Below are 24344 nucleotides of genomic sequence, written 5' to 3'. Positions count from 1 at the left end.
GATATTGCCAGAGTTTCTTTGACAATCAACTACGACAACGCCGTTTTGTTTAACCAAAGTCTTGTTTGAAAAAATGAACTCAGTTTAAGAAAGGAGATGTGTGAGGGTCAAATTTCGACACCAATAAATATAATTTGACAAAATAATTTTAACAAAAAAAATTAAAATAAAAAGAGAATAAATGATATAGTGTAAAATAATTATAAAAAATAATTTGGTTTTAAAGTATCAGCATCCCAAATTTTACATATCCTAATTGCAATGTCGTATTCATTTTGGAAATTGGAGATATCGTCATAAAATAATTTCTCGAAAGCATCCACACGAGATGCCAAACAACCATGAAAACAACAATGTTTCAGTTAGAAGAACAGAAACTCAGAAAAATATCATTAAAGATATATTTTTATAGAAAATGGCATTACTACCATGTTTGAAAAATCAACAAAGTCCAAGGAGGCCCTTGAAACACGTCAAAGTTTGGAAATGAGAGATTCCTGCTCGATATCACGATAAAAAATCCTCTTGAAAGCATCCATGTGAGATGCTTCGAGGGAAATGGCCACAATGATTCCATCCCCATTAGCGTCATTCAAAAGAAATGCTTTTCCTTCAGAATCCATGTACCCAGGGCCAAAATACACGGGTTGTCCCCATCCAAAATCTGCATCCTTGAAAGAGAAATTCATCCAACTCACAACAAAAAGATTCGGGTTCCCCTTGTATGCTCCCTTATGAACACTTGGGGCAGGGTAGTGAAAGTTATACCTAATCAAATTCATGTCTTTTTCCCTATCTATGTGATCAAGTGCAGACTCCACAAACTCCCCCGTCACTCTTTCAAGCGCCGCCCTCACGTTCCCGACCGCATAACTCAATGGCCTCTGCATCATTTCACCAAAAGAGCTTGTTGTCACTGTAGGAAATGCTGTGTTCCCTGCGTAATCTTCTGGAAGAGGTGGCTTCATTCGGTGCCTACAATTAACCAAAGTGCTCAACCTCGTAGGTTGCTCCCTTTTCCCTGCATAACGTGCTTTACTCACACACCTCCACAAGTGCCCTGAAATAACCTCAAACGTTGAATAACGTTGTGAACTAGATCCAGAATTCCCCTTGTGCTTCAGCTTCTTCACTTGTTCACCCGTCAGCTTCACTATTGCAACCGCCACCTTGCTGTCTTTCCCCAATGGACCTAACCAAGGAGGAGGAGGGTGAAACTCCGAATGATCGTGCAACCCCGAATGAGCCTTGTACGAATTCAAAACATTTCGATCATGGCACGGTGCCGTTTCCATGTTCTCTCCCCGAGCCAACTTGGCCCACGTGTTCATGAACCGCATGGTTGCGATTCCGTCGATGGCCCCTCTACACAAGGCCACCCCAATGGTAACGCCACCACAGGGGAACCTCGTAAGCTGCGCAACCAACAACGGCGTGTCCTCAATGGGAACGTCATAATCAATGTTTGGTATGAGCTGTGACACCAAATGGGTAGGCACAAAATCATCCAAATCATCCAAAGTCACATCTTTGCAAATGGCTTCCAGGAGTTGGGCACCCTTGGCATTGCAGTGAAGCTCCCATCGCCCCCCATGGATCCAACGCAACCTACCCGCAACTGGGTAATAGATTGTCAAGGCCTGGCTTAGAGAGTGCCTAAGAGCGTTGACAAAAGTTGATGCATCGTGACGAGGGTGTGGCTTGAACACGTAAAGGAGTGGCGCATGAGTGCGAAGCTTGATTTGCTCGCACAGGGAGAAGAGGGTTTCGTTGGGGGTGGTTTCTGAGGGAAAGACAGTGTATCGAGATTGAATGCTCACCATTCTGTGCGTTTCGTTCTTTTGTTTGGAAAGGTGGCCTTATATTACCTTTGATGCCTCAATTTGATGCTTCCATAGGTTGTGTGGTCTGCTTTGACGTGTCATGCTATATACGTGCGCAGAGACGTCATGTGCTTGTAAGACACGATGCTTGATTTGAATTGACTCACTCTTAAATTATTGAAACTTTGAAAACGAAATTACGCAGGTTCAATTTCAATTCCGTGGGCCGATTTATTTTCTCTTATTTAATTCTTCATTTATATGTATATCTTATAACATTAACTCTATCATTCACTTTTTATTTTCCTTAAAAACGAGAAATTTATTTTATTTACCACCTTTTTTAAAAATAAATTTACAATTATAATATGCTATCAATAACTGCCTTCGTGTTAAAATTCTTTCAAGTCTCAAATGATATAATACAAACTAGTTGTGTGTTTTTTTTTTTAGTTTTGTTTTTCAATTTTAGTTCTTTAAAATTTTTAATTATTTTTATGTTGAATCTTTTCTTATTTTAAGCTAAACTGATTTAGAAAGAAAAAATCATAAGAAAACATTAAATGCCTCTCCTTATTTAAATAGCGCAATTATTGAAATAACTTATCACAATATTTAATATTGTTATCCAGAAGATATGGTATTTTAAATTGATAAAACTGCAAAAATGAGTTTCATCCTTTTTGTGTGGCTTAAATATTTTTTTATGTAATGAGATTACCTTTAGTCATGTCAATGAACTGTACACTTGGCTACCAGAAACATATTTTTGTCGTATAGATTCGCTGACAAAAGCAAAACCCTTTATGCGTTTTACATAAAAGAAAAAGAGAAATATTTCAAGTACACTTACATATGGAAGTTATTATATAGATTTTTTTCTGGATTTAGGAAAATTTGATTCTCTTATCATTGAAGTAGGAAAAAAAATTTAATTCAGAAAGTAATGTAAAAAAGAGGTGTTAGCATATACGACTTTAATTTTGACCAATGTAAAAAGGTGAAGCTGTATACTTTCTAATGTTTTTTTTAAGCATGTGTGTAATTAATTATAAAAAGTTATAATTGATTCCATAATGTTAAAATATATAGGGATATACAATTTTTTTTATAATTGATTATATATTTATTGTAATTGATTATTAATGAATGTAATTTGAAGTACATGTCATTATAATATGTTATAATAATGTTGTAATCGATATTGTGAAGAGTTTATGCAATTATTGATATTGTGATTTGTGGTTTATATCCTACTACATTATAAGATATCTAAATGCATAATTAGGTTATAATTGACATAAGTTTTAAATAGACGAGAGAACAAAATAACACCAACAAAAGTGAACAAATTTATTGACTAAAATAGAACGTACTTTATTATTTCATAAGTCAGTAAAAAAATTTAATCATAAAATAAAAACATAATACAATCAAATTTAAGAGGACCTGATGGTCCAAGTGATGGTGTAGATAATCCATGTCTTTTTTGAAGTGTGTAACTTGAGCAACCATGTTATCAAATCTGTTCCAAACAAATGGTCGAAGATTATAGATTTCAATCATAATTTTTTGTCAACATAACAGAAGAAGTATATTGTTAGGGTGGAGATGGTGAGAGGTCATTATGAATTGGTTGAGCATCATCTCATTTGTGAAACCATTGTCCATCTACACTTTTAACAAAATCAAACGAACAGATAACTTCAACACCAATTTTGAAAGATTTCTTAAGTGGTACCACTAGTGCAAAATCGGTATTTTAAATCGCCCATTACGCTTTGGTTTTCGAAAAACCGAAGCGTATTAAAATGCGGTGGCAAAGCTGTAAATTTTAAGATATTATGTCTCAGTTTTAAGACAACCGTTGTTCAAGGAAAAATACTGCCTCGATTACTCAGGAGACCGAGGTAGAAAACGTTGCTGACTCAGTTCTATTGTCTCAGTTCTCTCACAAACCGAGGCAGAAACCTGACAACTTTTCACAAGATCCTCCTCCACAACCATGGTCGTCACCCACTCATTCGCACCACCGTCCTTCCACTGCACAAGTTACTCCAAATTCTCTCCCTTCCCTCTCTGTTCAAGAATCTCCTCCACCTTCGCGACTCCAAATTCTCTCCCTTCCCTCTCCGTTCAAGAATCTCCTCCACCTTCGTGACTCCAAATTCTCTTCCTTCTCTCTCTGTTCAAGAATCTCCTCCACCTCCGCGTACTCGAACACAGCCCCTTCCAAAACCCTAACCACTCCCTCAAGCCCAATCTTGCGCCGGAACTGAAACGGATTTCCCTTCGGCTTCGCCTTCAGAATCTCCTGCGTCAGATCCAACGTCGTTCTTCCATGCTCATCCACCACCTCACGATCCGCGCACAGATCCAGCAACACCTTCGCAACACCAGGCCGCACGTACCTAGCCGCCATGTGCAGCATAGCAAGATCGCCGTTGCGGTCGCGATGGTCTAGGTTCGCGCCGACTTTCACCAGCAGCTTCACGCACAGTTCCAAGCCAAGTGCGGCTACGAAGAGGAGCGCGGTACGACATTCAGCGTCCTCGGCGTTCATAGCATCGACATCACGGTCGACGCCTCCCTCTGCTTTCTTCCTCTACGCGTCTGTCACCGTTATCATTTCTCACCCTCATTTCGGTTCTTGACAACGAGATCAAACTCGTAGGAGTGTACCACGGCTACACCCTCATTTCGATTGGTGAGATCAGAGAAGAAAATGGCACCACCGTTGTTCAATTGGGGGTGAAGGACACCCACAGGGGAACCCTTGTGCTGGTGAAGATAGAGAACCCAAATTGGTCGATGGAAGGTCTCGCATGGGTTCTTCTCCTTAAAGCACACCGCGCCGCCGGTTGCCTGACCTCCTTGGCACCGACATTAATGGGGTTTGGGGTTAATAGAGCACCATTATTGTCAAAATTTGGACTCCCGCAACCCTTCGAGCATCCAATCCTTAAAGTTGAACCAACAATACTGGTACAGAAATTGTGTTCTATTAGTTTCTCATATTTGCATCAAATGGGTTATGGGAGCATCTGAGCAGTCAAGAAGCAGTTGATATTGTCCAAAGTTGTCCATGCAATGTAGGATTCTAATTTACTTAAGTTTCCTTTGCATATATAACTGTCATCTTTAGTATAAAAATGTATTGAACAAATTATTGTGATACAGGGAGTGACAAAGAAACTTGTGAAAACAGTACTTTGTGAAGCTGCAAAGAAAAGAGAAACGAGATACTCAGACTTGAAGATGGTTTAGCTATGGTGTGTTTGGAAGGGTTGAAGATGAACATGTTGCAGTAGGAGTGACAGTGGCAGAGTGAAATGGGGTTTGTTGGGGACTTACGGATAAGGTTTGTATAGTAACTCTAAAGAAGACTCTATACAGAAAACTAACTTTCTTGCATCAGAATAATTGCTTGTATATTATATCCTCATTAATTATGCACCTATTGAATGTGTACTTTGATGATAATTAAAGAAGTCATTTTGGTATAAAATCTTAGAAAATTAATAAATAAACAGAATGAATATGAAATGTGGTTGAACATATAGACAACATAGGCTAAAGATGGATTTTGTTCATGTCAACCAGGATGTTTGTTGAATCATGCAAGCGTTTACGCATCATGAAAGGAAAGGAGGCTATTGGTCTTGGTCTTGGTAAGTAAAAGTGCTATTTAAAAACCTTGTATTTAATTAATTGATTTAGATAGAGATTCTGAAAAACGTTGTTTGAATTTGATTATTTCAGCACCAAGAGCCATGGCAAAAAGCAAGAACAGGAGCTAGACTAGTGGGACATTGATGACCTGGTCCATCCTTTGTAATTGTGGTGCCTAGTTGGGTTAGTAATACTAAAGTAAGGATAAGTAGCAACAGACAGGGATGGACATTGTAGGGTGTTGAACAGTGGGAGTGACAGTGGCAGAGTGCCTCGATTTGTTTGGATTTCAACTGGATATTGCCTCGGTTCAAAGAGAATCGAGGCGAAAAGTCCTTTTAAAAAAAATAAAAAATCTTACGGCTTCGGTTATCTTTGAACCGAGGCAAAAAGTCTATTCCTTTTGCCTCGGTCCCAACTAAGGCAAAAAGGGGTAGACTTTTTGCCTCGCCTGTATATGTCTCAATTCTAGAATCGTTGTCTATGTGCGAAAATAATCGTTGTTATTCCCCTTAACTGCACTAGTGTACATAAGGCTCATCATCAAGAGGAACTTCAAAGTACTCCATAAATATGGTAATGAGTTAGGGATATGGTATGAACATTGTTCCGTAACGCTTTTTTCATTCGATGTCTGATTAGATGAGCCTAATTAATCTGCCTTGAAGTAAAATATGTCCATATCAAAATATATGTAATCGATTACCAAAAACATTTTGTATTGATTACACAGTTCGTGTAATCAATTAGCAATGTCATTGTGTAATCGATTACAATGTAAGTGTAATCGATTACTAGTCGCATTTTGTGAGGTCCTTTGTTTACGTGCTTGTGTATGTTAAGACAAAAATCATCCAGAGAGTAGAATGTCTATGCAACTTAGGTTTTGAAGTTCAAACAGACAACATTAAATGAAATATTACTATGAAGGAAAAATGTGTAAAACAGTAGCGTCTACTGAAGAAGCACTTTATAACGTCTAAAGGCAAGACTTGAAGTAATGCCTTCAAGATCAAACTGTTTAAACGAATTAGAAAATCATAAACAGTGTTTAAGAAAAAATGTCTCTCATTGATAACTCTCAATAGACTATATAAGAAAAATAAGCAAACTTCTTATGAAAACAAAAGTATATATCTTATATAACACTAAAGATAAAAAGAGATGTTTCATTCAAAACAATGTTAAATCAAGCAAAACCTTCTATAAAAAATATTATCTAATAAGTAATCACCAAACACTTTAGCCTTGAGAAAACATCTTATGTTTATATCATCTGAGGAATATATATTCATCTTTCCAAACGATGCATTTATTGATGAAATGAGAAATAATAAAAAATTTTGACCACACTACACTAGTTAACGTTTATCAACATTCAAAACAATTAATGCATTGTATGAAAGTACTTTCGATGCTTGTATAATTTGTTCTTGATATCCGTGCAGATCAATAAAGCAAAAATATATTATCAGAATCATGACACCAAAGAAAAAGACATTGTGAGAGAAGAAGAACATTTTAGGAATGTTTCCTTGAAGTCAGTTACTCTGTCAAAACATACAAGCTCAAGTTTCGTATAAGGTTATAAGAAAAAGCTTTGGACCCTACGAAGTAGACGAAAGTTAGACTTCACATCGAAAGACTACCAACTCCTCAGAAGTTAACTTCTTGGTCTAACATAGCTCTTGTACCACTCTTAGTACTTTGAGGTTATGAAATGAATAGTTGATGGGGGTAGAAAAAATGTAGAGATAGTAAAATGTGATAGTAGTAGTTGAAAAAAGTGTATTTTGTAGTTGTCTTAATTGTAGTAGATCTTTTCTTGCTTCAAATGGTAAAGTACATGAAAATTTATAGACTTATAGATTATTCTAGAATTTGTTAACCGCAACTTATATAAAATATCTTAAATTTTTTTCTATGTAAAATGTTTTTGATTTTTCTTCTTCTTATTTTAGGTTTTTCTACAGTATTCTAAAACTTTTACTACATTTTAATACTTCTTTCTTTAAATTTTCTATATTATTCTAAAATTTGTATTATACTTTAATATTTACTGTATAGTTTTATTAGTTTAATAGTACAGTTTTCTTCATATATTTTATTAATCTTACTCATTTCTTTATTTCTTTTTTTCTTTCCAACTTGAATTCCATGTGTAAATAAGAACCTATTGCATGCATCGAAAGATGGTCTTTGTCGGCACCAAACTCGTGATGGTGGACCAAACTCTGCGTCTCTATCAGATTCTTATTGCAAATTAAAGTTTAATCCAGAACATTTCTCTTACTGTTGCAGAATGACAACCATCATGTGAAGGTTTCTGCATAATCTAACAAATTTGATTCTGTTTAAGGTGGAGCCTTTTTAAAGATTTAACAGGGAGTTGATAGGGAAAATGTCATCTTTAATGGTGTGTATAATGCAACCTGAATTTAATTGATTATATATATACAAAATATATATATATATATATATATATATATATTATATATATATATATATGTTTTCCTTTAACGTGATAAAGTTATAAGAAATGAAGGATAATTTATTATCATGTTTTGCTTGCATTGGTTGATAGTTATTTATTCTGTCACTTCTCATGAATTTTTTAATACATTTATGAAGTAGGGTGTAGTTAACAGCATAACTTGCTTAAAAAAAAGGCTTAGTAAGCAAAACTATAAGCTTTAGTTTTAATAATATCATGACATTGGAAGAAGAATCGCCCATGCAAATACCATACTTTAGTTTCATCTCACATATTCATATACATTTTATAAATTAAAATTAGTTTGTAAAATTAAACACTAGTAAAAAAATGTTATTTAAACTCGTGCAATAGGTTTCGGTTTAGGAGAAACCAAAGCCTATCAAAACACGGTGAACTTTTTATAGTTTAGTCGAACTTATATGTCTCGATTTAAAGGGAACTGAATCATAAAAGTTATATTACCTCGGTTAAAATGACAATCGAGGCCTAACACTCTGCAATTCCACCTGCCCCTCTGCACAACAGACTTTTCAACTTTTCAAACCTGACCTACTGCTTTGGTTCCTCAGAGAACCGAGGCAGTATGTCCTGTCTAGCACTGGAAGATGTGATTTTTGAACGTTCTAATTCCTTTTTTCAACGCTTATGGCTTTGGTTCACTTAGAACCGGTGTGAAAATATGTTTATGTCTCGGTTTAACCGCGAACCGAGGCGTATAAGTTGAATATAACTTCAAAAATGTCATTTCATGTTTTTTTAGGAGTATAGGCATCGGTTTCTTTGTTAACCGAGGCATATAGTGGTCTATTGCCTCGGTTAAGGGAAGAACCAAGGTAGTATTGCTTTCTATTGCTCCCAGAGCGTTAAAAAATTTAACTTATTGTTCATTTTCTTCTTCCTCACCCATTGCTCTCGCGTAGAACTTCCTCCATTGTTGTCGCACTCTTCTTCCTTCATTGCTCTCGCTCTCGCTCGTGCAAGGTTTTTTTCGTGGCCTCCATTGCTCGCGCTTTGTCTGCCATTGGTGACGTCATTTTTGTTCCTCCTCCCTTTCGCGCATTGGTACTGCCATCGTCATTTTTGTCGTCGTTGGTCGAAAGTCTCTCGCTGCTACCTCAGCCTCCATTTGTCTCGTAGTTTGGTAGTTCGATATCGCCATACATTGTTCCATTTTTGTCGTTCGTTGCTGCTTCCATTTTTGTCGCGACTGCCTCCATTTTCTGTCTTGCGAGCTTTGTTGGCGTTGTCGGCCGTTTGTGCTGCCACGCTCCCAAGTTCTTTACTGTCTCTATTCTTTTTTATTTTATTTAATATAAAGTATGGAAACTGCATAATGGTACACAATGCATCATATTCATACATACCTTGTATATAATGTAATGAATGTTATTTGATATGCTATTATTAATCCAAGCATAGCCTTAGCCAAAATTACTAATAGATAAAATGAGTTAGTGAAGTAGTTTGTGTGTTGGGGAAGTGGGAAACAATGTATTTGAATAAGTTAAACTTCAAAATTGTCACATTGTAGGTAAAAATATAAAAAAAAATAAAAAGTGATTTTGAATATATACAATGATGATAAAAAGTTGATGATTAAATTAAATGGAGGAGATTTAATTAGAGATATATAAATTAGGGGAATGTAAATTTGAATTGTTTGTATTAAATTGGTTAATTTGATGATGAAATAAACTTTAGGAATCATGATATATAGTAATTATTGTGTTATTTGTTTTTGTTCAGATATTGTATAGTTGACTGACTTTGCAAAAGCAGATATTCTCTATAGTTGACTGGTTTTCACGCTCCTAGGTTTATATTCTTAAAATTTTCCTTTTAATATGATTATGTAATTATTGGTTGCTTGAATATATTGTAGGTTGCATATGTAATTATTTGTTTGATTGAATATATTGTTGTTTTGAATTAGCCTTAGTTTTCCGTTTGAGATTCAATACCAAAATTATTTACTATATCCAATTTTTTTTGAACAAATGTACTTTTTAAAAATGAATAGAGAGGAGATGATAATATTAATTTACAAGTATTAAATCTTGAATTGTCCGGTTGGATAGTTTAATAAGAGTAATAACTTTTTCATAATTTATTAATACATATAAATTTAAATATATATGTCTTAAAGCCCTCTATGACATCGGTTCATGTCATAACCGAGGTAGAAAGGCTAGCGTTAAAGCAAAAAATAAAAATTAAAAAAACTCTACTGCCTCGATTCAGGTTCCAACTGAGATAGTAGAGTTCGAGATACTACTTCGGTTCAGAAGGAAAAGTCCTTTGAAAAAAAAATAAAATAAAGGAAAAACCCTACTGCTTCAGTTACCTGTGAACTGAGGCAAAATCCTACCCTTTTTTGCCTCGGTTCTCAACCGAGACAAAAAGTGTATCCCTTTTTGTCTCGTCTGTATATGTCTCGGCTTAGAAACCGCTGTCTATGGGCGAAAATAACTGTTGTCGTTTCCCTTGACAATACTAGTGAAATTTTTAAAATTTTTAAAATTATTACTCTTGATGCATGTGATATAACTTTAGTCTACATTTATTTATTTTTTATTATCTCCATAAAAATATTTAAAGAAAAAATTATTCAACTATAAATTGAACAATTACGATTCTTCGAAATGTTAATAATAATAGTAGGAATAGTGGGAATTTTCATCTAATTTATTCATTTCATATATCTGTTTTCCTTAATTATATACTTTTATCTTTTATTTAATCAAAATAGTATATTTTTTCAATTCGAAAGTAACCATGCAACTCTGCATTTAAGAAATAACTTTCTTTTGTTTATATAAATTAATATAATAATAAATATGTATATAATTTTGAAGATGGTATTTCATTATATACTGATAACATGTTAATTTTTGGCACACAATTTTAGAACAAAATCGTTTATGAGATCTAAGTTTGAAATGAAAAATATGTTTTGAACTATTGTGTGAAACAATACTTTGTGAATGGTTGACAATTGATAAAACTGAAAAATGGTTGACAAATGATAAAATTGAAAGGTGTTCTAAGACACTAAAGTTATGGAAGGTTTGAATGAGTTGATATATTATTTTTGATGTGTTATTAGCTATGATATTTGATTGATTGCAATGATTATATATTTATGTAGATATCGGAGTATATATATATATTGTTGCGGATCTTGATTTGGATACATAATAACGAGGAACTTTAAATTTCTTTGAGAAAAGTACTTGTAAATGAACTTGTTTTAAACAAATATTGTTGTGAAGTAACGTACACTTTAATTTAGTTATGGATTTTCGAATCTTACTATTAAATTTTTTAAAAATTTTAGTTTCCATTAATCTTAAAAGATAGCATCTGAGTCCCAAAATAAAATATTTTAAAATTTATAAATTTTAAGTATCTTAATAATATCCTAGCTAGGGTGTTACATTACCGGTGTAGATTTGAAGATGTCTGTATTCTAAGTTAAAAGGGATGAAGTAATCCCAATTTCGGCCTAATCGGTTTATGTAATGTGTAATATTGATTAAGTTGTTAATCAGCCCTTATGGTTGACCTGTCCCGTACAATATTATGATTGTAGGCAAACTTTTTGCAATTTCGAAGAAATAAAACAACTAATTATAGATATGAATATTTCGAATGTGCGTGAAAAGGACAAATATACGGGTATATTATTTAACAAAAATATATCATAAGTTAACAATATAAATTATTGTTTTGTGAAAATCTGTCGCGAAAAATAGAAACATTGTAGAGCAAAGAAAACGAATTGTCTAAAATTATACATGCAAGTGAAGCAACCGTATAATAATAATCCTAACACTACGACATCTACCTGGAATTATCTACGTGAGTTCCTTTTTCATCTCTTTTTTCACACTTCGACAAAAACTCCTTCCTTCTCCCTATGATGTTTCACTTAATTATATTCGTCATTCCGTAAACCAGAGAAGAACAGAAAAGGTTAATCAGATTGCAAAGACAAAAAAAAAAATTACTGTATTGGAGTTAGCCATTCAGATGAATTCTTCCGACTATGAAACCACTGATTCCATTATCATAGACTCGAACAACACGCGGAAGGTCTGTTTCAATAAGTCTATCTATCCCGGTTCAGCCCTTTGGCTGGAAAATTCTCTGGAGGAAACGCTTCCTTCATTTGTCCTGCAATTCGCCATTATCCTAGCTCTCAACCGCTTTCTGTTCGTTCTTGCAGAACAATGCCATGTACCTCGAATTGTTGCCAATATTTTTGTAAGTGCTTTTCGACTTATGATGATGATGTTAATATATCATCACTTTGAATTCTCAGTCTTAACAAGGTCAAGATAACATACCAAAACAAAGATATAATCAGATAAAAAATAGAAAGCTTTGTGGTTGTAAAATTGCTTTGCAGCCATGATCATAGGGTCTCGTTGCAATCCTTAATGTTGCAAGACATTGCAAAATAATGTAGTTGGTGTTGCAGCAATTGCAGTCACGACACGAATATTCTGAGATGAAAAGGTTTTATCTTACTGTTGCGTATCAGAATGGGTTTGTGTAATACAAACTGAGTCTTACAAAGAAAAGGTTATCGACCATTTATGGACTACCATCATCCTTCACTGGTTACCTTATGCACAGATTAGTCGTGAATCATGATCATATAATCTTGAATTTTTTTATATTATTCTTTTAAACACCTGTTAATTTATTTGCTTTGATTTTGATTATTGGTTACCAATTAACTTAAATTTTTGTGATTATGTTCCAAGACTGGTTTTCTGTTAGGTACATCTGTCATGGGACGTTGGAAAGTTTTCATGGACCAGTTATTTCCTTACAGCAACATGATACCATTGGAGACGGTAGGATCGTTGGCCCTTGTTTACTACGTGTTTTTGGTGGGCTTAGAGATAGACTTGAATCCAATAAAGACGTTGAACAGAAAGACCAAAGTTATAGCCATTGCAAGCACCATCTTCCCCATACCAATAGGGTTTGGCTTGTACTACATGCTTGTCACGGACATGGGGCGAAAACATTTGTCCAGTGACAACGTTAGACCAAAGGGTGCAATATTATGGGGTCTCGCCCTTTCTTGCAGCAGTGAGTTCCCTGAGATTGCAAAGATCCTTTCAGATCTGAAGCTGCTTCTCACGGAGAACGGACAACTGGCTCTCACAGCTTCTCTCCTGAACGACTTGATTTCATGGACTCTTCTTGTGTTGGCCCTGTCACAATTCTATCACGCTTCTGTGGTATCGTTTGTCATCACTGTGGTGATTCTGTTGTTGTGTTTTCTGGCACTTCACCCCCTTTTCAAGTGGATATTCAACAATGTAGGAATGGCCGATAAAGAGTTCTTGGAATCACAAGTCATATTTGTGCTGAATGTGGTTTTGGTTGTTGGCTTGTTAACTGATGGTCTGGGCGTGCTTTCGATAACGGGGGCTTTCTTTTTGGGTGTTGTGATGCCTCAGGGGTCGCTTAACAATGCGGTGCAGGACAAGGTGCAGGATTTTGTGGCTGTGCTGATGATGCCTTTGTTCTTTGTGATAGTTGGAGAGAGGATTAGGATCCAAGACTTTGCCTTGCAGACACATTGGACAACTGTGTTTGTGGTGGTTCTGTTGGCCATGGTGACCAAGATTGTGTGCACTATGGCTGTCACTTGGTTCTACCGGATGCCGCACATGGAAGGATTCTCCCTTGCACTGCTCATGAACACTAAAGGAATAATGCCATTGATCATTCTCTGCACCGGCAGGGACAGACATGTAAGTTATACCTTACAAACTTAACATCGTAACATGCCATATTTATCATACATTGCTACAAATAGTCTTGTTCCACATGATGTTACTGTCTTATTTTATAAATTAAAAACATGGAACATGTTGTGTAAAGATTGATTGAGACTATCATCAGTTACAAGAATTTCATCAATGAAACATTGATGTGTATGAACATATATGTATGTATGTAGGAACTGGACAACCAAACCTTTGGGGTGATGGTGTTGGCGTGCTTGTTAATGACAATCCCCGTGGGACCTGTCTCGTCAGCTTTAACAAATGCATTGAAAAGCAGAATGGTTATGGGAAGCTTACGCAGGACGCATGAAACACAACCAGACTCACCACTCAAACTACTGGCCTGCATCCACGCAAAGCGCGATGCCAACGTGATTATCGACCTCTTAAAAGCCTCGTGTCCCTCTGTGAGAAATCCAATCCAACTTCTAGCAGTGGAACTGAACAAAACAACCAATCGCCCCGCCGCGTCACTCATCATAAGAAACGCTCGAAACACATCCTTCACCTCGAGATCCTTGAAGCTAGGCTCCGAAGACACTCTCGGAAGCTTCGACAATCTCAGCCAAGCCATTTTCGCAGAGAAAATGAGTATAATGTCAGATTACAATACCATGCACCAGGACATCATCAACCTCGCAAGACACAGAGGTGTGACACTTATCTTATCCACATTCCACAAGCAACCAACCTACGATGGTTTAGGAGCAGGAGCTGCAACCGCAAGAGCTGTCAACATCATCAACCGCGACCATGCAAGCAAAGACGAGAAGAAAGTGGTGTTAGAGAGTCTAGTTAAGGCTGCACCGTGTTGTTTGGCCATAGTAGTGGACAGAGGGGTGAGTCGTCGTAAGCGTTCGAAGGAGCTACGAGTGGCTATGTTCTACGTTGGTGGTGCTGATGACCGTGAAGCTCTATCTTATGCATGGAGGATGACTAGGAGTTCAGAGGTGAATTTAACGTTGGTGAGGCTTGTTTGGGAGAACCCTAATGACGAGTTTGATGAAACGGATAAGGAGTTTCTGAAGGGGTTTATGAAACAGATGGGGGATTCGGGAAAGGTGAGGTATTTGGAGAAGGTGGTGAGGGATGAGAAGAAAACAGTGAAGCTTTTGAACAAGATAGCGAAAAAAGGGTTTGATTTGTTTGTTATAGGAAGAGGGCATGGGCGGAAGATGTCATTGGCACAAACGGTAGATCCTGTGTTGGAGGAGGCTGTGTTGGGGCCTCTTGGGGATGCTTTGACGGATCTGAACTCTGCGGCTGAAACCTCCATTTTGATATTCCAAAGACAGGGTGAACAAGTTGATGGGAAGCATGTGAGGTCAGCATCATCTCCTGACGGAAAACTGTTTACTTGCATGATGGAGCAGATGTTAATGTGCCCTTCAACCAGGTCTACTGTCATTTTACCTCAGTCGACCTGAAACTTTTCTAAAATGGAGATCCTCTTCAACCATGCTAACTCATCATATTTAAAGTATGTCTGGATACAAATTTGAATGGTTTTCCGAATTCTTCTTCCTATAAAATATAGATTATTTTTTAATAGGAAATTCTTTTAAAGTTGATTTAGATATTTAACACTATTTACGTTAGGTAATAATCCGATATACATGGAGGTTGAACCTATTCCTCAACGTAAAAAGTTTTCATTTATGTCATAATAATGCAAAAGACATAATATGTACCAGTAAAACGAAAAAAAAAAAACATGTAAAATTTATGTCCGTCACTGCGTAGTTGATATAAATTTTACACTTTTTTTTTAAAGTTGAATTAATTTTGACTTTAAGCCAAAACGTGAGATGTAGAAAATTCTCAATACAATGAGTCAAATATTTCAATAAAAAGTTTTATAAAGAATTATCTAATCTAACCTATCACTTTTCTAAACAAGAAAATAAAACTACGAAGAAGGAAGATTGTCCATTGTTCTCTTATTTGTTCCATATTATTATTGGACAATTGGAAATTGATTAAGACTTGAAACACTTCACTTTATCCTATGTTGAAATATGATACATTTTTTAATACCGCTTTCAATGATAAATTTCACTCAAGATATGATGTAATAGTCACATTTGACCAAATCAACTTGTCGATTACAATAAAATGACAAAGTGCATATATTAATTTCACAAAAACCTTTCTAATCGTTAGTAGTGATGTTATTATGTCGTTCTACTTAAAATGTTTGTATCAACCACAATTCTTATGAAAGTAAAGACATATGTTAGTCGGAATATACTTATACCTGTCAAATGTAAATAAAAATGTAAAATTTATTCTTATAATAAGTTTTTCATTTTGATTGGATTTTCTTTGAAGTCAACAAAACCACTTTAGTATGTAGTATTCCTAGGTATAATTACAATTAACTATTGGGACTTACAATTAATGATAAAGAGTTAGTTTAAATCATTAAAACTAATTATCGAACCATGTAATATGTTTTTGTGAGCCACATATCAATGCTTGCAAATATTTTTTTGGATTTAAACCTTTTCGTTTCCAAATTTTTATATGGATTAAGGTTCATTAATTTTTATTCCCCTTGTTCCATATTCAATTTTTCCATATACCTAAAACAATAAAATAAATTATAAGTTAAAAGTCATCATTGTAATATGATAAACATACAACATAATATGGCTTATACATGGCCTATAATTAAATGATTGAAATGTTTAACATGGAGGTTCTCCAAGCAACCTCTCATGCATATGGCAAGAAAATATACTGAATGACAACAATAGTATCAACTCCAAATAATATGAAGTCTCTTTGTATCTGCAAGGAGTTCTCCCTTAACCAAGGTAACATAGTCAAAAGTTATGATGTGGAATCATCCTCGGTTTGAGTCATGTCATGATCAAGACTAATAAGTTCTCCCAAAACTTCTTTATCACGACCAACGAAATCCTAAAGAAATGCATAAATGTTAGTTCAACAATGATAATAATTATAACAATAAAAACTTAAGAAAATAATGTAGTTCACGTTTTATAATATGACCAAATGTGTAGGCCAAGAAAAACATGAGCCTAATGGCTCTCCCACCAATTGAACCTCTATATTGGGTAAGGAGCAAAATCTCGAGCTTCACCAATCAACCCACATTCAATAAAATTATAGAAGGATACCATGAATGGTTAACCCTCTCTTCATTTTTCATTTAATTTCGATTAAATGTGAGGGATTATATTTAGCATATAATTCACAATGGTTTGGTACATCAGAAAGAGATTTCCTTGCTCAATTGATGATGATGTATCTTCGTATCTATCTCATCTTCCTCATCATCACTTTCTTCTTTTTCATATCTTCTATTTATACACCTTGATGATATAGTCGTTATGATGAAGCTTTTCTTGAGATTTGATAATATGATCGTTTAATGAAGCTTGTCTTGAGATCTGTTATTTCTTGGCTATTGGTGTGGATGTCTGCCATAGGATAGAGTCTTTTATTAGAGCAAACGTACTTTTTAGAGCTTTTATCAGAAGAAGATTTGACTTCTCATTTGGCACGACTTTTTATAATATGATTAAATCTTCTTTTATCTTCTTCCTTCCAACGTTCATTTTGATACATATAAAATGAGATAAATGATCGTTTGAAGCAATTGCCTTGCACAAGACAACACCGAAGTTTGTACAGCAAGTATATTATATTTCCTGTTTATTTGATGTTTTCAAAAGCTTTTATTGTTTGTTCAGGATTCTATATTTTCTAATGTTATGTTTGTATGTCTAGCTGTTATTGTTTAGTTTGTAAGAGACTCCTTGTCGGTTGATGTTTTACTTATTGTTTTCAGGTTTTGTTTTAGACGTAGGTACTATCACGATTTCCTAAGGTAAAAACATTTTGTAAATGTCTTTCTTATTACTGACACTTGCTATTGAACTGAATGGTGTTATGATGAATAGTCTACTCATCATATATCACTTTTGTTGTTTTTGAATGTTGAACATTTAATGTCATTTAATGCTTGCTCAAAACAACAAAGTACTTTTTGATTTCCTAACGTTGAGATAACATTTGACAATTAAGCTTTTCTTATAAAGATATCAAGTGTTGAGTAAAGACTTTATCGTTGGATAAAGTGATGTTTTAGCTCATTGTATCGTTTAGACAGTTTAAATGCATCTTGTGATTTTGTCTGTTTAGACAGACAACGTTTATCATTTGTTTATCTTTGGTATTTTAAGTTTTATTCTTTTAGTGTGTTTTATCAAAGACATCGTCTTGACATTGTTTTGTTTTCCCTCGAGAGTTAAGTTGAGTGATCTTTGGTTAACATGAGCCTATGTGTTTGTTCAAACTTTCCTAGACGCTTTGACTTCTCATAATAGCGTGGTAAAGTTCATTTTTCGCATTTAGCTTAGATTCTCTTAGACGTTTTTGACTTGTTAGTATAGTCTAACATTGCGTCTAGATGTCTTGACTTAGTTGTTTTCTTGTTTCCTAGAATCATAAGGTTTTTGTGTTAGGGATTTTGAGTTTAAGTCTTGTGTTTTCTAGAGTTCTAAGTGTTTACTTAAGGTTGGCATGATATTAATGCTTTGTTTGTGTTTTCCTATTGTTATCCTGTTTGTGTTTAGCTAGTCTAATCCTATTTTTCTTATGTTGTATCTAGTTAGAGTTTAGGTTTATGCTTGTCCTACTAGTTTTATATCTTCACTTGATTTTCTTGTGATTTTCCATGTAATCGTCTACCTCTTTTTTTTTTGTTCAGGCTTGTTGTGTGGATGCCTGTTCTTTTCAATTTTAAAGTTTTTTGTCCTAACGTTTAGATTTTGTTTTTCTGTTCCTATTCTGTGAGGCTTCCTATTATGTAGTTACCTGCTCTTTCTAACTTAGAGTTTTCTATTCTATAAGACTTCTTGTTCTTTCTATTGTGTAGTTACATGTTCTTTCTAACTTAAGGTTTTCTATCCTATCGTTTAATGTTCTTTCTAATTTAGGGTTTTCTATGACACTTCCTATTGTTCTATGAAACTTCTTCGTTTCATGTTGTTTGTTAAACTTCAAAATCAGATTTCCTATAGACGAGCTTGTCTTGTTCTAACACCCCTAACATTAATTTCTGCATCATTTAATAAAGGTAAAAAGACCATTTTTACCCCTAGGCAAAAATATAATTAAAAATATAAACTTCTATTAAACCCTTCTCCCTAGGAATTAAACCTCATCCATTCCTAAATAACATCTCTACCAACAAACCAATACATCACATTGGTAATGTCTCACACACACAAATCACCAAATTAATAACCATCAATCATGTGTTGCACTTTATCAATAATAACATCAAATAATTAACATAACAATTATAATTCTAAGAACATCTAAACATTAAACACCAATTACCAAACAATAATACCCAAGTCTCAAAACCATTGTATTCCCTATTTACTACATTTTTTTCAGGTCTTATATTTCTACTATAAAGGTGTTCATGGTAGGTTTATTATCTTACCATGAAATTGAGTATAGAGTCAACCTATTATATGTTTATGAGTTATAGGATGTTATAGATGTTGAAGTGATATGTGATGTGTTAAATTGTTTATGAAGTTTTGTTTCGAATACAAGCTTACCATGTTGTTTCTTTTTTGGTGTGATATTTGTTTCTTTTGTAATGATCACCTTATTAGTGTGAATAGATGAGAGATAAGTGTCAAAGTATCTCTGATGGAAGACGGTGATGCTATAGAGTGTCTTTTTGATTGTCTAATGGTTACATTTAACTATAGTTATTTTCTTCTAAATAATTGTAAGTTAAGACAATTTTTTTTGTTTTATCAATTTTATAACATCTTATTTTATAAGTGGTAAACTAAAATTGAGATAATAAAAAATATTTTAAAATAATAAAAATTAAAAAAAAATACCATCTATATCAGGATTAGTAAATTAAAGTATGGGCTTAAAATAGTAAAATAATACTATCAATAATATAATAATACGAATAAATGTATAATATAAAAGTATCTAAAAAATAATAAACTATTTTCTATCATCATCAATATTTTATTCAATAAAAGATTAAAACAAAATCGCCTAGTAAAACAAAAGTCATATCTTGTAAGTGGATGAATAAAAAAACAGAAAAAATTATACAGGTAACAATAATAATAATAATAAATAATTTAAAAATAAAATATAAAAAAAGCTAGAACTTATGTTTTAAAAAGTAGTACGTCTATCATTTAAAAATAATTACAAATCACAAAAAGTATTCATTTATCAAAATACTAATAATAAAACGAAACGATCTTTTCAACGAGTAAAAAAAATGAACTGAAATTATCAAATACAAAAATTTCACAGTAAATGATTGGATTAAATTTCATTTTGAAATATCTTTTTATATTCCGTGCTAGATGCGGATGATGCCATATGCATCTCATTCAAATCAAACACAAATGAAAATAAAATAAAATTCTGGACAGAAAAAAAAAATCAATTCTAAAAAAAAAGGCGAAAAACGAATGTAAGAGAGAGAAAAAAAAGGAAAGAGCGGCTAATGCCCTTTTTATTATCCAAAAAAACTGATCAAAGCAAACACGTGTCGTTACAACCAGCGAACTCCACCTCACGTGCGGGTCCCATCTTCTACCTTAAACGTCTCTCATCCAATCGCGTTTAACCACGCAACCACATCAATTCGCCGCGTGTCGGTCATGATCACACTTCCGCCGTCGATCTCCCCGTTGCGCCATCGCAGCCGTCAACTGAACGAGAATTCAACTTTATCTACTCTCAATTTCTTTTTTTTTCATTTATCAACTTCTATTTTATCTTGTTTCAATTTCAAGCTCGCAACTTTACATGTGGATTTGCAATCACTTGCGGATAAAGCTCTTTTCTGAGGATCCCTTTCTTTTCAGCGTCTTCTTTTTCTTCTCTCTCTGACAGAACAAGAGAGACTTTTCTGCTTTGTTCATTCGTTGTGGGTTTTGAAGCCGAGGAAAACTTAATGGCTGAGGTTTTGACCAAGGCGAGTTTCGTTTCTTCTTTGCTCGGTAGTAGTCATCGCCACCATCGAAGGGGGACGGTTCTCGATTCTCGTAGCTTCGTTTCTGGCGTCGGAGGGTACCCTTCTCTCAAGTTAAAGTCTCAGATTCGCAGATCTTGGTCCTCTTCTGAGTTACAGGGTAAAAAGCTACACTTTCATGTAAATAGAGGAATACCCAACAGGGTCAGTTCGCGGTTGAGAGCTTCAACTGGTGCTCAGGTTTGTAATATTTCTACTCCTTTACGGAATTTGCTTTATCCTTAATTCCATTCTTTTTAGGAATTGGAACCTTTTTGTTGGTGGGAATTTTGTTAATTTGCGTGGCATGTTTGTTTCCAAATTGCTTGTATTTTTTTTTTAGTTTTTATTGGGAAGATTTTTGTGTTTTTCTGACGGGTTTCTGGATATTTCTTGTGAAGTATTGTAGATGGCCATGTTTATTTGATATATTATGGATTTTAAAGGTAATTAAGACGTTTTTCTATTGTTGGGAATTTTGTGAATTTTCATGAAAAAGTTCGAAATTTCTTATATTGTATTTTGGGGAGATTTTGTGTTTCTCTCAAGGGGATTTTTGGAGCTTATGGAATTTTGATATGTAACTCTTACAGTTTGTGTTTTTTTTTTTTGTGTGTTGGTAATTTTCCTTCGAACTTTCCAAATTACATATATTGATATTCTAATGGGGCAAGATTTTGTGTTTTCCTGACGGGGTTTCTGAACCTTTCCTGTGGAATTTTGCAGATGAACTTTAGAATAGGGAATGTTCAGAAATGGTGGGAAAAGGGGCTTCAACCCAACATGAAAGAGGTGATTTCCGCCCAAGACCTTGTAGAATCACTGTTAAACGCAGGGGACAAGTTGGTGGTGGTTGATTTCTTCTCTCCTGGTTGTGGTGGCTGCAAAGCCCTTCATCCTAAGGTATTCGTCATCCCCTTGATCTAATTCACAGATCAACCCACATGACAATTTTTAATATCATGATCTGTTAATGTGTATTGTTGTTCTGATGTTCCTTGGTTTATGGTATGACAGATATGTCAACTGGCAGAGATGAATCCTGATGTTCAATTCCTTCAGGTGAATTATGAGGAGCATAAGTCCATGTGTTATAGCCTCAATGTCCATGTTCTTCCTTTCTTCCGCTTCTATAGAGGTGCTCATGGTCGATTGTGTAGCTTTAGCTGCACCAATGCCACGGTTAGTATACATGCTATGTCAATTTTATATCATATCTTTGGCCTTTGACTATTTGTTCATTATTAAATGATTTAGTAACAGCATTCAATTTGATTTTAATTACAGATCAAGAAGTTCAAAGATGCATTGGCCAAGCACTCCCCAGATAGATGCAGCTTGGGCCCAACCAAAGGGTTAGAGGAGAAAGAGCTCCTTGCTCTTGCTGCCAACAAAGATCTTTCGTTCACCTATTCACCAAATACCTTACAACCTGAACATGCAGATGAAGAGTTGGTTTCTGCTTCCACTCCTGTTCCTAGTTCAGAATCTCTTCATTCATTGACTCTCATTTCTGAGGTCTCCGAAGAGAAAACCTTGACCACTGCTGGGAGATGATGTGGTCAGTTTGTAACCAAAATCCATCATCTGGTTCCATACCTTGTACAGTGTATAGGTTTGTTTTAGTGCAATATATCTTCATGCAGTATACTTGTGAGAATGAAGATATCATTGCAGATAAAGTCAAATAGTGTGATATATAGGTATAATGTATTCCTCCATGGCATGTCTTTTTGGATCCATGCCTTGCTAGGATTAGGGAAGATAAAAGTTGGGGAATTAGAAGTTACCCTTTTTTGTGTGTGAGAAGAAATCATGTCCTATTGTTGTAAAATGAATGTCATTTTATTCATCAATGGATAGTTTGTTTCTTTCTCTGAGCAATACTTGTAATATTTAATTATTTTCCCTAGTTGTGTATTTTTCTGAGGTAGTAATCATGCCAAGTGCATGTTAAGATATGAGGTATTGTGGTTCTGAGATGACGTTCTGGTTTGAAGAACTTGTGGTTGAGCTTCTTACCTTAAAGAAGGAAATGGTACTCTAATTTTGAAGGGAATGAACCTTATTGGATAGACTTCATATATTTGTTAGGTTTTAAAAGATATCTTTATTATTTTCTGAATTTGTTTATCTGAGTTTCATTATAGGAAACAAATACGTATTTTAAATTGTTTATGTTAGCTTTTTATAGACGAAGTTTTGATGATGTTTCAAAGTTAAGTCTCAAGTGTTTTTGTTGTAAGAAGATTTTTGTAAAGACTTATTTTGTGTTAAAGTTTTTGTAATTTAGTAGATTTATGTATAAGATATGGTTTATCTTTAATTTTATGTATTGCCTGTCTTAGATTGTGTTAAAATTTGTTTTGAATAAGAAAATCTCATCATTTTATATTCAAGATAATTTATTATCAAATTATAATAATCGATTATCAATAATCAATTATGACTTGTCATAATCGATTATTATGAGAATTTTTAAGCAAATTTTTTACTATTGTGCATTCATTAAATGCATAATACAAAATCAGAGTGGGACTCATTTTAAAATACACAATATGAAATTAGTTTATTTCGAAAATCTTATATATTTAGTTGTGTGCTTTGATAATTGTGTTCTAGAATTTATGTAACCTTTATTTTTTGGCTTTGAGAACTTGGTGTTGGCATAAAGTGATAACTTTTACGGAAGTTGTGATTGAGTATTATTGCGGTTGCTGAGTTAAAATCAGTTATCTTTTGTGAAGATTCAAATGAAGTGTTTATCTTTCGTGAAACATTTGGAGCAAGTGTTCATCTGTTATTTTCTTTATAATTGTAACCGTTTATTGGTTTGTAATAGTGAAACTTTAATTTTTGCTTGAGATTAACAACTGGATGCAGGATTTATGTGATCTGAATCAGTATAGAAATCATCTATGCAATTTTCTCTCTTCCTTACTTTTTTATTTGTTTATAATATTATTAAGGAATTTATATTTTACGAAAAAAATTATTAAAGATATTATTTGTGATAAGAAATCAATTCACCCCTCTTAATTTGTTGTATATTATTCTGCTGCACCGATACAATTGTTTATCTAAATATACATTCAATAACCTTTATGCAAGTAAAACATTAACCAGAAAAGCACTTAATTGACTAATTTTTTTTAGATTTATAACAGTAAGTCAATAGTTTTATCTTACTAACAAATTTAGTTGACTTATTTTTGTAAGATTGATAATAAAATTAATGAAATGGTGCTTGATAAAACAATCATTGAATAAATAGGTAAGAAAAAATGGCAGAATATCTCAGAAGATAGGATGATAAAGATATGGAAGATTTGGTTGGAAAGAAGGGTTTGGAGTGTTGGGAAACATTTAGGCAAATGGAAAGAAGTTGGTGGTTGAAGATTTGGAATTGACATGAAACCAAAAGAAAGAAGAAAATTGAGGTGTTGAAGAAAGGGTGAACGTGGCCGTTTTTGCTTTGCTCAACTTTTCAAACA

General features: G+C 34.1%; 4 protein-coding genes across 4 annotated transcripts; 2 read left to right on the top strand and 2 right to left on the bottom strand.

Moving 5' to 3' along the window:
* Positions 1-387: 387 nt before the first annotated feature.
* Positions 388-2001, bottom strand: LOC108328104 (spermidine hydroxycinnamoyl transferase). Its single transcript, XM_017561898.2, has one exon. The coding sequence runs from the start codon at positions 1821-1823 to the stop codon at positions 474-476; it is 1350 nt and encodes a 449-aa protein (XP_017417387.1). The 5' UTR covers positions 1824-2001; the 3' UTR covers positions 388-473.
* A 1905-nt stretch (positions 2002-3906) lies between these two features.
* Positions 3907-4386, bottom strand: LOC108327517 (signal recognition particle 43 kDa protein, chloroplastic). Its single transcript, XM_017561211.1, has one exon. The coding sequence runs from the start codon at positions 4384-4386 to the stop codon at positions 3907-3909; it is 480 nt and encodes a 159-aa protein (XP_017416700.1).
* Positions 4387-12024: 7638 nt separating this feature from the next.
* LOC108327516 (cation/H(+) antiporter 15) lies at positions 12025-15232 on the top strand. Its single transcript, XM_017561209.1, has 3 exons — positions 12025-12258; positions 12765-13769; positions 13979-15232. Exons 1-3 carry the CDS (start codon positions 12025-12027, stop codon positions 15230-15232), a joined length of 2493 nt encoding a protein of 830 aa, XP_017416698.1.
* A 5410-nt stretch (positions 15233-20642) lies between these two features.
* LOC108327835 (thioredoxin-like 1-1, chloroplastic) lies at positions 20643-22734 on the top strand. The gene is made up of 4 exons (XM_017561556.2): positions 20643-21051; positions 21577-21753; positions 21868-22032; positions 22138-22734. Exons 1-4 carry the CDS (start codon positions 20794-20796, stop codon positions 22405-22407), a joined length of 870 nt encoding a protein of 289 aa, XP_017417045.1. The 5' UTR covers positions 20643-20793; the 3' UTR covers positions 22408-22734.
* Positions 22735-24344: the final 1610 nt, after the last annotated feature.

This window comes from Vigna angularis, chromosome 2 (genome assembly GCF_016808095.1).
Source record: "Vigna angularis cultivar LongXiaoDou No.4 chromosome 2, ASM1680809v1, whole genome shotgun sequence".
Classification (NCBI taxonomy): Eukaryota; Viridiplantae; Streptophyta; class Magnoliopsida; order Fabales; family Fabaceae; genus Vigna; species Vigna angularis.
Note: the sequence above shows the minus strand (reverse complement) of the source record. Positions and strands in the feature narration are given on the sequence as shown.